The sequence below is a fragment of the Lepidochelys kempii genome, chromosome 23, assembly GCF_965140285.1.
Source record: "Lepidochelys kempii isolate rLepKem1 chromosome 23, rLepKem1.hap1, whole genome shotgun sequence".
Taxonomy (NCBI): Eukaryota; Metazoa; Chordata; order Testudines; family Cheloniidae; genus Lepidochelys; species Lepidochelys kempii.
The window spans coordinates 3,438,454-3,450,918 of record NC_136402.1 but is presented as its reverse complement, the minus strand read 5'-3'; the positions used below and the strand labels follow the sequence as shown (position 1 = coordinate 3,450,918).

The 12,465-nt window shown below is 65.4% G+C and overlaps 1 protein-coding gene across 1 annotated transcript; it reads right to left on the bottom strand.

Moving 5' to 3' along the window:
- Nucleotides 1-471: 471 nt before the first annotated feature.
- Nucleotides 472-12,141, bottom strand: LOC140902127 (leucine-rich repeat and fibronectin type III domain-containing protein 1-like protein). The gene is made up of 6 exons (XM_073321850.2): nt 11,076-12,141; nt 4,117-5,503; nt 3,092-3,639; nt 1,640-1,758; nt 971-1,139; nt 472-686 (listed from the first exon to the last, which is right to left on the bottom strand). The coding sequence occupies exons 2-4, from the start codon at nt 5,481-5,483 to the stop codon at nt 1,688-1,690; spliced, it is 1,986 nt and encodes a 661-aa protein (XP_073177951.2). The 5' UTR covers nt 5,484-5,503; nt 11,076-12,141; the 3' UTR covers nt 472-686; nt 971-1,139; nt 1,640-1,687.
- Nucleotides 12,142-12,465: the final 324 nt, after the last annotated feature.

Below are 12,465 nucleotides of genomic sequence, written 5' to 3'. Positions count from 1 at the left end.
CTGGGTTCAGCTGGAGATAGAGGCCAGGCTGGGAGGAGACTACCTCTGGGTCTGCAAAGCAGGTTGCGGGAAGGCCCCATGATCCCATATGGGAGGTGGGGAAGGGGAGGGGAACCCAGGAGTCCTGGCTCCCAGCCCCCACTCCCGCTCTCATCACTAGGGACAACTCCCCAGAGGTGACAAGTCCCCCTTCTTTGCTGCAATGATTTTCCAGGGCAGTGACACCCCCTCCCCCAGTTCAATCCCCCCTATGCAGCGACCACCCCCAGCTCCTCACTCTGGTGCCCCCCGACACTGACCGTCCCCCAATGCCCCCCAGACAGCGGTCCATCCCCACCCCGCTATAATAACCCCCAGCCCATGACCCTGCCCTGACCACCCCCTTCTGACAGTGAGCCCCAGCCGCCCTAGTGATCCCCCCAGTTCAGCGACAGCTCCCAGCCAGGGCCCACTCGGAGCAGGTGTGTTTATTAGAAAATTACAGACACCATTCGAAAACTGGGGGGGGGGGGAGGTCATAGAAAACCAGCTGCCGGGGCTTCAGGCAAGAGCAGGGGTTTGGGGGGGGGGTTGCAGGAGCTCCCGCCCCAGCACGGGGCGAGTCACGTGAGCCCAGGACAAACCCTGAGCCAGGGCAGGGGTAGGCAGCGCCATCCCCTGGAGAAACGGGGTCCATGGCAAAAGCCCTGAAACAGAGAGAGAGATGGGGTCAGTGCCTGGGGGCTGAGCGCTGAGGGGGGGCAGGGAGGGGCAAAAGGGGGGCAGAAAGGCAGTCGGGCTCTGAAGGGGAGCAGGCCACCCCCCATCTCCTCCCCATCCCTGTGGGTTGTGGCCCTGGAGTCTGGGTCAAAGCAGGGGTCCACAGGGAGGGGAACTGAGTTGCTGGAGATGCCTCCCCCCACCCCGGATCAGGGCCAGGGGGCTCAGGCTCTAGGGAGACGACCCCCCCGGCCTCAGGTCCCGCACTCACCGCCTGTCTGGGCACACCCCCTCACAGGCCCCGCTCCGTGTGGGGGAGGAGCGGGCACTGTCCGGCTCCCAGGGTCCCAGGTGGTCCGGGCTGCTGGGTGAGGGGCGTGAAATGGGAACCCTGGAGGGGCAGGGAGGGGGTTCCCACTGGATCTGGTGACCATGGGGATCTGGAGAGAAGAAGAAGAAGAAAGAAGGTGAGACTGGGCAGAGATGGACCCTCAGGATGTGGGGCAGCGAGGGGGCAGAGAGGGTCTGGGGAGGGGCACAATGGAGCCCCAATGACCCCAGCAGATCCTGCCACTCCGATCCCCTCAGCCTATGGGTCTGAAACCACCGAATGCAATGGGGCCAGGCCGGGTTCTGAGCTCAGCCTCCCGGGGTCGATCTGGAGTCACCCCCTGACTGCAATGGGGCCAGGCCGGGTTCTGAGTTCAGCCACCCGGGGTCGATCCGGAGTCACCGTGGGCAATCTTGGCACCCACTGCTCAGCTCTTAGGTGCAGGGCAGAGGGTCAGTGTCACGCTCCCAGCTCCCCCCCAACCCCCATTCCTCTGCTTTCCCCCATCACCCTCTGCAGATGAAACAGTAACAGTGCCCCCGGTGGAGACGCTCGGTGCAGCAGCTCCCGGCATCCCCCCGGCCTCCCTGGGTGACGCAGTCCCCACACCTGGGGGCGCCCCTGACAGCTCGGCCACGCTCCAGCTGGGTAAGATGCTCAGATCTTCACATCGGTCCATTCGCCGGCACATCTCCTCTCGCCCACAGGGGGCGCTGCTGCCGGGGGGGCTGCCAAAAAGGGGACAAACACGGCGAGTTGGTTGGGTGCTGGAGCAGTGACGGGACGGGGCCTGCTCGAGCTGCTTGGAACAAGTCTGTCTGTCCAGCCAGCCAGCCAGCCACCCAGCCGTCTGCATTACTCATCCATCCATCGATCCGTCCATCCACCCGTCTGCATTACCCCTCCGTCCATCCATCCACCCATTTGTATTACCCCTCCATCCATCCACCCGTCTGCATTACCCATCCATCCATCCATCCATCCATCCACCCGTCTGCATTACCCATACATACATACATACATCTGTCCACCCAACCTTCCACTCATCTGCATTACCCATCCATCCATCCATCCAATCACCCACACATCTGCATTATCGATGAATCCTTTCCTCTTCCCACCCATCCTCCTGCATTACCCATCCATCCATCTGTCCGTCCATCCACCCATCTGCATTATCCATCCATCCACCTACCCGTCTGCATTACCTGGTCCATCCACTGGTCCATCCATCTGTCCATCCACCCGTCTGCATTACCCATCCTCCCCAAGCACACGCATGATCCACCATCTGTCCATGTTACCCACCCACTCATCTGCATTATGTCTACCCATTTGTCCTTTCACCCAAACTATCCATCCATCCACATTATGTTTCTATCCATCCACGCATGCAGCCACCTGCAGTATGCATCTATCTGCCCCTCTGCTACCTTTCCATCTACCCACCTTTCCATGGACGGCAGGGATCTACCCATCCGTTTACCCAGTCTCCATCCATCCGCCCATCCATCCATCCATCCATCCCCATAGCATCCAGGTGCCTGTTCCCCTCCCTTTTTAACTCTTTACAGACCTCTCCAATCCTTGCTTTCCAAACCCTTTGCTTAGTTTCCATCCCCCAGCCCCTGCCCGGGCCGCGAGGGTCAATGTCGCTCAGAGAGGCCCCAACCCTGGAGAAGGACCCATAGGGAACGCCCCTAGCTAGGCGCCTGGGGGGCTGAGCTAGACAGGACCCTCTGGTGGCTCTTGCTGGAGTCTGATATTGTTCTCCTCCAGCTAGGGGAGGGCACTCTCCAGAGTAGCCTGGCTGCAGTGGAAGGCCTCGGTCATCTGGGCGAGGGACGAGGGGAAGAAAGAAACAGGTTCATCCATCAGGAATATGGAGAGCTGCAGGAATGTATGCACAGGCTACCCACGTGGGCATGAGTCATACAGGTATCAAGCATGATGCTTGCAAGGACCACTCATGGAAGATGCATGGAGCGTCCTGCACCATGCGTGACATGAAACCCTGCCTCCTCCAGGCAGATCCTCACCACGCCCGTAAGACCCCGTTACCTTGTTCCTCGGCTCGGCCAGGTGCGGGGCAGTTGGTCTGGAGGTCTAGACTAGTCCTTGACCACTTCCTCCTCCTGGGAGAGGGTGCCTCTCCCACGCCCACCTCTTGGCCACGGGTGGCCAGCCCCTTCTCGCAGTCCTTGCTTGGGGCCACCCCGTTGAGTTCCCTGGCCCTGTCGTCGGCCCGGTCCTGTGCCCAGGAGGCCGGGGGGTGCCCGCCGTTGGTCTGGGAATAGACGTTGCTGACCTGGGCCTTCTTGTTCCCTCCGTGGGCCTTGTAGCGGATCATGAGGATGATGATAAAGAGCAGGACGGAGGCGACGATGATCCCGCCGATGATGATGATCATGGTGCCGCCCAGGAAGTGGGCATGCAGGGAGCGGCACTGCGGGGAGCCGGGCCGGGTGCTGAAGTGGACGCAGCCCACCACCCTGGTGGCCATCAGCGCCGTCGGCCCGTCGTCGTAGACGGCCAGCACACACAGGTCGTAGGCCCGCCCCGCCGCCAGGTCCTTCACCAGGAAGGCCCGGCTGGGTGGGGGGATCATCCTGCGGGGCGGGAAAGGGAGTGGTGAGCGGTGCCTGCAGCCGGGATCCCTGCCCCACCTGGACTTCATGCCCCCCTACTCCACTGCGGCCCTTCCCCCACTTTGCCTCTGCCCCCCGACCACCCTGCTACCCTCCTCCACCCCCCCACCCCGCCCCATGGCCACCCTGCTACCCTCCCCCGCCCCACAGCTACCCTGCTACCCTCCTCCACGTTGGCTAGCACGGCCCTGCCCCTGGCTAAGAGCCACCCAGATGGAATACACCCCCCCAAAACCTCCAGCCCAGAGCCAACCAGACAGGACCCTCCAGCCCAGAGCCACCCAGATGGGACCCTCCCAGTCCAGAGCCAGCCGGCAGGATCCACCCCTCTAACCCCACCGGCCCAGAGCCACCCAGGTGAGACCCATTGCCCAACCCAGGCCAGAACCACTCAGACCCCCCCAGCCCGGCGCCCCCTGCCCAGCGGCATGGACTCACCTGTATACCAGGGTCTCGTCGGAGGAGCTGTTATACTGGATCTGGTACATGCGGACGCCGGGCCCGGGCCGCGGCGGGACCCAGCGAATGAGGGCGGAGGATGCCGAGAGCTCGGAGGCCAGGACCCCCGCATCCCGCGGGGCGGAGCTCCCGTCGGCGCCCGCCTTGGCCAAGGTGAGGATATCGGAGGGCCCGGGCGCCGGGGGGCGGGTGCCGTTGACGAGCTGGGGCAAGGGGCTGACCCGCAGCTCCACGGAGGCGGTGGCCTCGCCGGCGGCGTTGGAAGCCACGCAGGTGAAGGTGCCGGCGTCCTGGATGGCGGTCACCAGGATCTCCAGGCTGCCGTTCTCGTAGGCCAGCGTCCGGGAGCCGTTGGCCACCAGCTTCCCCTCCGGAGACAGCCAGTGAACCGCCGGCTCGGGGTCGCCCGCCCCGCGGCAGCGCAAGGTGGCCCCCTGGCCCTCCGTCACCGCCAGCCGGCCCGTGTGGCGGGTGATGACGGGCGGCTGGCAGATGAACTCCTCCTCGGGGACGCTCCAGAAGGACTTGCCCAGGAGCTCGGGCGGAGAGGCGCAGGTCTCCAGGTCGTCCTCGCGCGCCAGGCGTCGGAGCCAGAGCAGCTCGCAGTTGCAGTGCAAGGGGTTGCCCCCGAAGCTAAGCACCAGGGAGGAGAGGGGCGAGCCCTTCGACTTGGCGTAGACAGGCAGGCGGAGGAAAAGCGGGTCCGGGGGGATCTTCTTCAGCCGGTTGGAGGTCATGTCCAGCCGGGCCAGCTTGTGCAGGTCGGCGAAGACGCCTTGGGGCACGTGGGCGATGAGGTTGTGGTCCAGGCTGAGGGAGTTGACGTTGCTAAGGCGACGGATGGTCTCCCAGGGCAGCCGGGCCAGGTTGTTGTAGGACAGGTCCAGGTCCTCCAGGGTGCCGGCGAAGTCGTCGAAGGCGCCGGGCGCCACGGCCTGCAGCTGGTTGTTGCCCAGAATGAGGTGGCGCAGGTTGGGCAAGCCCCGGAGCTGCTGGGCCCCGATGGCCGGCAGGCGGTTGCCGTCCAGGTGGAGGGCCCGCAGGCCGCGCAGGTCGGCGAAGGCGAAGGGCACCAGCTGGCGGATGGCGTTGCGGGAGAGGGTCAGGTGCACCAGCCGCGTCATGTTGGCGAAGTCCCGGCGCCGCACGGCTGCGATGAAGTTGTCCGTCAGCCGCAGCTCGGCCGTGCGCCGGTCGAGGAGCCCGGGCACGAAGAGCAGCCCGGCACGGGCGCACAGGACGGCCAGCGAGGGGGACAGGTTCTGGCACGCGCAGCGGGGGGGGCACAGCTGGGCGCGGGAGGGGCCCAGGCAGAGGGCCAGGGCGTAGAGCAGCAGGCGCTCCATGGTGCCGTCAGGGGGCCCGGCTGCAGGGAGAGAGGGAGAGAGACGGGCCAGGTGACAGCGAAGCCTTTCTTACCCGGGACTGCGTCCTCCTTCACCAGCAGGGGGCAGCCTGCACCACACCCAGCTCCTGGAGGGGAAGTGGGGTCCAGTGGTGAGAACAGGGGGGGCTGGGAGCCAGGACTCCTGGGTTCTATCCCTGGCTCTGGGAGGGGAGTGGGGGCTAGTGGTGAGAGCAGGGGGGCTGGACTCCTGGGTTCCATGCCCCATTTTAGAACTGACTCACTGCGTGGCTTTGGGCTATTAACCTGCCCTTTCTGTGCCTCAGTTACCTACCCTATAAAATGGGCCAAGTAACCCTTTATCCACAGATCCTCCCCTTTAAGCCCAGGGGCACACACTCTCCCCCCACCCCTCCCAGACTCCTTTCCCAGCAGCCCCCAGGGCGCACGCGCACACACACAGAGACCCTTCCCAGCAGCCCCCAGGGTACGCCCCCTCCCACCTTTCCCAGCAGCCCCCAGGGTGCGCACCCCCAGACTCCTTTCCCAGCAGCCCCTGGGACACACACCCCCGCAAGCCTCTCCCAGCAGCCCCCAGGAACAAAGTGAGGGAGGCGACTGGGGTCCAGAAGCAGCTGCCCAAAGCCCTCCCCTGTCCCGACGCACTGAGGACTTGGCAGAGCTGGGACAACTCAGTCCTGGTGCAGATTCGGGGGGCAGCAGCTGGGGAGCCCAGGGGGAGCCGGGCAGTGGGGCCGCCTGGCAGAAGAGGCAGGAGCAGCTGGGGCAGCACCAGGCTACGTGCATGGCACGGGGAGGGAGGGGGCAGCAAGCTGTGCCCCCCCCAGCATCTCCTCAATCCTCCTCATTCCCCCGACACACGCACCTCATCCACCCCCACTCAGCATCGGGGGCATGGAAGTGCATCCTGGGATGGGCCAGATTCTGAGCCCAGCATCAATCCGGAGTCACTCTGGCTTATCCCAGAGAAGAGCAGGATCTACTCCGCCTGGACTGTGTTTTAAAAATCAAAACGCACCAGCTCGGTTCTGACAGCGACCCTACAATAACAATCATGGTACAACAAACTCATGCCACCCGGCCCTCGCATGAGACCCTACTCTAACAAACCTATGCACACAAGCCGACAGCTCCCAAGCTACCCTACAAAAACAAACCCCCCTGCACCTACGTCCGGGGAGACAAACAAATTTCCAGAAGGAAAAACCTGGAAGTTTGGGGGTTTGAATTCTGAAGCAGTCTCATTCCATTCAAGACTGCCGCCAAGCAGGGGTCTGGAAAGCCGGGGTCACGGCCGGGAAGCACCTTGAGCCATCGCCTGCTAATTAACAAATTAACGACGTAATTAGGAGCCATGTGGCTTGGCTTAATGGCACAAGGACCCGCGGCGCCAGAAAGTTTCCGACGAGTTGAAACAAGGGAGAGTCCGTCACACAGCGGCTCCGGAGCGGCGCTGCGTGGGGACGCATCAGTGCGGGAGTTCCTCCGAAGGAGCCGTGTGGGCGTTGAGCTCGGGGGTGGGGGGGTCCCTCCTTTGCTCAGGCCAAACGGGCAGCCAAGTGGCACCTCTTGCAGCTTTTCGGTCTCTTCTCAAAGCCCCAGCTGCCGGAATCATGAGATTCAACGAAAGCGCATCTCTATCCCTCGCAGCCGCAGAGAAAAGCTCCAACGCGCCCCCGAGGTGGCTCGGGCACAAAGAAGACGAACGTTTCCCAGGTTTTCTTTGAACCCAGGCTCATGGTTTTGGGGGAGGCCGGGCTCCGGAGAGTCGAACGCTCGGGGTCACAGGAGGCCAGCAGACCCCCGCTGCCCTGTCTAGCGCTAGAGACAGTTCCAGTGCTCCTGCTTGGGAAGGGAAGCTGGGTGACGTGAGCCAGTAATCCCCCAGTGTGGACGCAGGTCTATCCGGATCAAGGGAACCCATTCCCCTTCCCACACCGGGGCGGCCGTACTGCGATACGCACCTTTATCCCCCTCTAAACGCAGCCTCACTGGAGGGGTCGGGCTGCCGGAACTAGACCAGGATAGTTAAACCCGGCCAACGTCAGTCTGGACAAGACTGGAGAGCGGGGTGGGGAGCCCAGGGCTGGGCTGGCAGGGGGCTGCGAGTCGGGAGTGAGGGGCACCGGCAGAGCTGGGGGGTGTCTGGAGCCCGGGTCTGGGCTGGCAGGGGGCTGCGGGTTGGGAGTGAGGGGCATGGGCAGAGCTCGGGGGGGGCTGGGGGGCTGGAGCCCGGGGCTGGGCTGGCAGGGGGCTGCAGGTCGGGAGTGAGGGGCACGGGCAGAGCTGGGGGGGGACGGGAGCCCAGGGCAGAGCTCGGGGGGAGTGTGAGCCCGGGGCTGGGCTGGCAGGGGGCTGCGGGTCGGGAGTGAGGGGCACGGGCAGAGCTGTGGGGGGAGGGAGCCCGGGGCTGGGCTGGCAGGGGGCTGCAGGTCGGGAGTGAGGGGCACGGGCAGAGCTGGGGGGGAGGGAGCCCGGGGCTGGGCTGGCAGGGGGCTGCAGGTCGGGAGTGAGGGGCACGGGCAGAGCTGGGTGGGGGGACGGGAGCCCAGGGCAGAGCTCGGGGGGAGTGTGAGCCCGGGGCTGGGCTGGCAGGGGGCTGCGGGTCGGGAGTGAGGGGCACGGGCAGAGCTGGGTGGGGGGTGGGAGCCCGGGGCTGGGCTGGCAGGGGGCTGCGGGTCAGGAGTGAGGGGCACGGGCAGAGCTGGGGGGGGAGGGAGCCCGGGGCTGGGCTGGCAGGGGGCTGCAGGTCGGGAGTGAGGGGCACGGGCAGAGCTGGGTGGGGGGACGGGAGCCCAGGGCAGAGCTCGGGGGGAGTGTGAGCCCGGGGCTGGGCTGGCAGGGGGCTGCAGGTCGGGAGTGAGGGGCACGGGCAGAGCTGCGGGGGGAGGGAGCCCGGGGCTGGGCTGGCAGGGGGCTGCGGGTCGGGAGTGAGGGGCACGGGCAGAGCTGCGGGGGGAGGGAGCCCGGGGCTGGGCTGGCAGGGGGCTGTGGGTCGGGAGTGAGGGGAGCCCGGGGCTCTGAGCCAGTCTCCTGCCTCTGGTCTGTCCTGTGTCCCCCACCTGCTTTGCAGCAGGAACCTGCAGCTTTGTTTGGATTCCCAGCTCGCCCCCACTCGCCCGCTGGGTTTAATTGGGGAATCCAAGGCTATCATGACACACACAGGGCTGAGCAAGCTGATTAGCCTCCTGACAACGCCCCCAACCCCCACCCCTGCAGCCCACATAGGGGAAGGCAGGGGCAGGGTCTGCCAGGGACAACCCCCCCCGCCCCGCCAGCACAGAGCCGTACCGGGTTCAAAGGGGGCTTTGATCAGATCTCACCCAGCATTGTAGGCGTGGGCGGGACGCCAGCATGGCTGACCCGCGTCAGCTGGGATGGCTGGCTGGGTCCTTCGCAGTGGGGGGGCGGGGGGGGCTGTATCTCACGCCCCATTTCACAGATGGGGAAACTGAGGCATCATCCAGCATCCAGCCAGGAATGGAACCCAGGAGTCCTAATTCCCAGGCCATGCCGCATCTGTCACCCCTTGGTAATACTCCCTTCTGCGGCTGGGAACAGAACCCAGGAGTCCTGACACCCTTTCCCTGCTCTTGCATCTCAGTGATACTTCTTCATTCGCACCGATGCCCCTCAATCCCAACCCACAGCCCCCAGGTATCCCAGCCCTGGGCTCTGCCCCACAGCTCTACCAATGACCCTCGATCCCAGCCCGTAGCCCCCAGGTATCCTGGCCTTGGGCTCCCTGATTCCCAGGAGCTCCTCTAACCTCATATCTGACCCCTTTGGAATCTGGGTTGGGTTCCTGTCCCAAGATCCCAGCTGGCCCCTCATCAGTCCAGTTGTGGGGCCGACTCGGACCCAGATGGGTTTTGATGTTCTGGTTCTGGGGGAAATCTTGTGCTTTTGGCCCAGGACGCTGGGAGTCTTGCCTGTTGGAAGGCAACACAAACCCCATCGGAACCGGCCCCGAAAGCTGGGCCCCACCGGATCAGACCCTCAACGACAGCCTGAAGCCACCGCAGCTCCCAGCGGCACCTCCTGGGCCCAGCTGGGGGTGGGGGGCTCCCAGCTGCGTCTCCACTCGGGTAGCTCTCTCTGGCCCATGGGCCCATCTAACCCGGTATCCCGCCTCTCCGTCACAGATCAGACCTCTGGGCCCGGCTGTCCTGCCCAGGTATGGTGACCTCTCCCCGGCAGCTCTGGTGCCCCTCCCCCCCCCCCCCCCCCGGCCCCTGAATGATGCCTCTGGTGGTGGGATGTGACCAGGCCGCTGCCCCTCCCCCCACCCCTTGCCCCAATGTGCCCCGCCCCCAAACACCCTCAGGGCCTACTGCCCCCCACACCTGCCAATGCCCCAAAACCCATATGCCCCCCGACACATGCTCTATGCCCCCTAAACACCCCCATGCCCCTTTCACTCCCCAACATACCATCTACTGCCCCAATACAGCCCCCCCTTCAAGCCCACTGTCACCCCCTCGTGCCCTCTAACTCCCCCTGCCCTGACAGCCTCCCTCCCTCATGCCCTCCACCCCCACACACACCTCTGACAGCCCCTTCCAGCTGCCTTGCCCCAACACACTTCTCCCACCCCCCATGCTCGGTGGGGGGGGATTCGTGGCGGGAGCTGGTTAGGCCGCGCGACCCCTGTTCATAGACACACCCTGCCCCCTATGTATGGGGAGGATTCGGAGCCGGCTGTACAGGGATCTCTGGCCCTGGGCGGTGGGGATTTAACTCCTGGCCTGTGCCCTCCCCCCCACCAACTCCCCACCGGAGGGGAGGAAGCATCAGTGAGTCCCAATGCAATGCACCCCTCCCACTGCCAGGATAGATCCTCAGCTTCACCCCCTCAGGGCAGTGGGGCAAATCAGGCATGACCCACATGTGCTCTGCAGGATGCCCCCCGAGCCCCACGGAATTATGGGTAATGGGGGGTCCAGACTACACCCTCCCCCCCTCAAGTCTCTGCTGGGGATGGACAAACCGTGAAATCAATGAGCCCCAGGCGGGATGTGGGGGAGATTCGCAGCTGGGGGGGGGGGGGGGGGGAATGTGCGGCCAGACTGGCCCTTCCTCCTGCCAGGGCGAGCCCCTCCCCCACCATCAGGCCATGCTGCTGCCCCAGTTCGGCCGCCAAAGTGGGGTCCGGGGTGGAATGACAGGCTTGTGATTTTAGTTGAATTTTGCAACGATGGTGGAGGGGGAACCATGGCAGGACAGTTCCCCACCCCCTTCACCCCCAATGTTCCCTCAGCACTAGCCTCTCCATGCTGCCCACCCGCCACAAGACAACCGTGCCCTGACGCCTGGGGGTGGCTCCCCCTCCCCAGAGGAGGTCGCTCTCATCCACAGACATCTCCCGCCACCTTTGCCCCAGTCAAAACCCTGTGGCGGTGAGTTCCGCAGGCTAACGACAAGAGGACAAGCGCCCAGCTGACTCCTCGTGCCCCTGTCCAACATCTCCCTGAGATGGCCTTGCCTCCTCCCCACCACGTCCCATCAGCCCTGCCCCCACCCAGCGATGGCAGCCCCGGCAAGTCACAGCCAAAGGGAGGGGCCCACCTACCTCACGCTTCGGTTCCAGCGAGCCATAAACCTTCAGGAGCATCCGGCTGGACGGGGGTCTGGGCTCAGGTCGGGGTGGGGGTGCCAAGCTGGCTAACGCCAGGGCTCAGCCATCCTTGCTGGCTCCGATCTCCCAGCTTGAGGGTCCTGAGTCTGAGCCCGAGCCTGGATGGCTAAGGCAAATCCTCCCCAAAAAATATTGAGGGGATCTGAGTGCCAGGAGCTCTCCCCTCCAGCTGCTGCTGTGGTGAACCCCAGCAGCACCCCAAGAACCAGCGCCTCGCTGCTCCCTATCCGGGGCTCGCCCCAGGCTTTCCTCCGTAGCTGGGAAGTGGGGCGGGGGGAGGGCGGGCTGTAAAATATCCAGCCTGGATTTGAGGTCAGAGGGGGTGAGTGTCGATGCAGTGCTGGGGGGGGTGCAAGGCAATGTGGAGGGTCAGGCAATGCGGGGGGGGTAGCTGCGTCTCCCCAGAGCCAGGACACCTGAGACACCCCAGGGTTTTAGCTCGCTGCTGATACAGGAAGTGGAGGGGGCTGCCCCCTCTGACTGACCCCAAAGCAGCGTCTGGCGCCGGGAAGGGGGGTCGTTCAGGAGCGGGGGGGGGCCTCAGGTACCGATTCTGGACCCGCCCCGGGTCCCAATTCTGCCCCCGGGGAGGGCACGCTCAGGATCGGGCCAAAACTCCCTGGGACGGGGAGGGGGGTGCCAGACCCCTCCCCGCTTGGGGTTGAAGGTCCAGGTGGCGAAAGCAAACCCCCAGCTCGGGAATCCAGGCTGGGCTGGTACCCGGCGCCGGGATGCAGCTCGGGGCCGGTTGCCCGGGCGCTGGTTGCCGGGATACAGCCGGATGCTGGTTGCCGGGATACCGCTGGACCGGGCAGCCCCCCACCCCCGGCCCTCTCGGCTGCCCGGGGGCCGGTGCCGGGAGCCGCGCGGGGCGGTGGCTGGCGGGTCCCTGCAGCCCAGCACGGCCGCTCGCCCAGGCTGGGAGCGGCCCCCGGGCCTCATGAATATGCAAAGCAGGGGGCAGGGCCCACACAGCCCCGCTGTTAAAGGCACAGCGTCCCCTTCCGTCAGCGCCGGCTCCCCTCGCCCCTTGCATCTCGCCAGCGCCCAGCAACCAGCCCCCTCTGCTGCTGCATCCCCGTGACCAGCGCCGGGCAACCAGCCCCCTGCTGCTGCATCCCCATGACAGTGCTGGGCAACCAGCCCCCTGCTGCTGCATCCCCGTGACCAGCGCCGGGCAACCAGCCCCCTGCGGCTGCATCCCCGTGACCAGCGCCGGGCAACCAGCCCCCTGCTGCTGCATCCCCGTGACCAGCGCCGGGCAACCAGCCCCCTGCTGCTGCATCCCCGTGACCAGCGCCGGGCAACCAGCCCCCTCTGCTGC

Excerpts from the sequence above, each read along its gene's own strand:
- LOC140902127 (XM_073321850.2), bottom strand. The coding sequence starts at position 5,483 with ATGGAGCGCCTGCTGCTCTACGCCCTGGCCCTCTGCCTGGGCCCCTCC. Across the intron at positions 3,640-4,116 it reads GACGAGACCCTGGTATACAG|GATGATCCCCCCACCCAGCC; the intron begins GTGAGTCCATGC and ends CCCGCCCCGCAG. Across the intron at positions 1,759-3,091 it reads TGGCCGAGCCGAGGAACAAG|CCCCCCCGGCAGCAGCGCCC; the intron begins GTAACGGGGTCT and ends CCTTTTTGGCAG.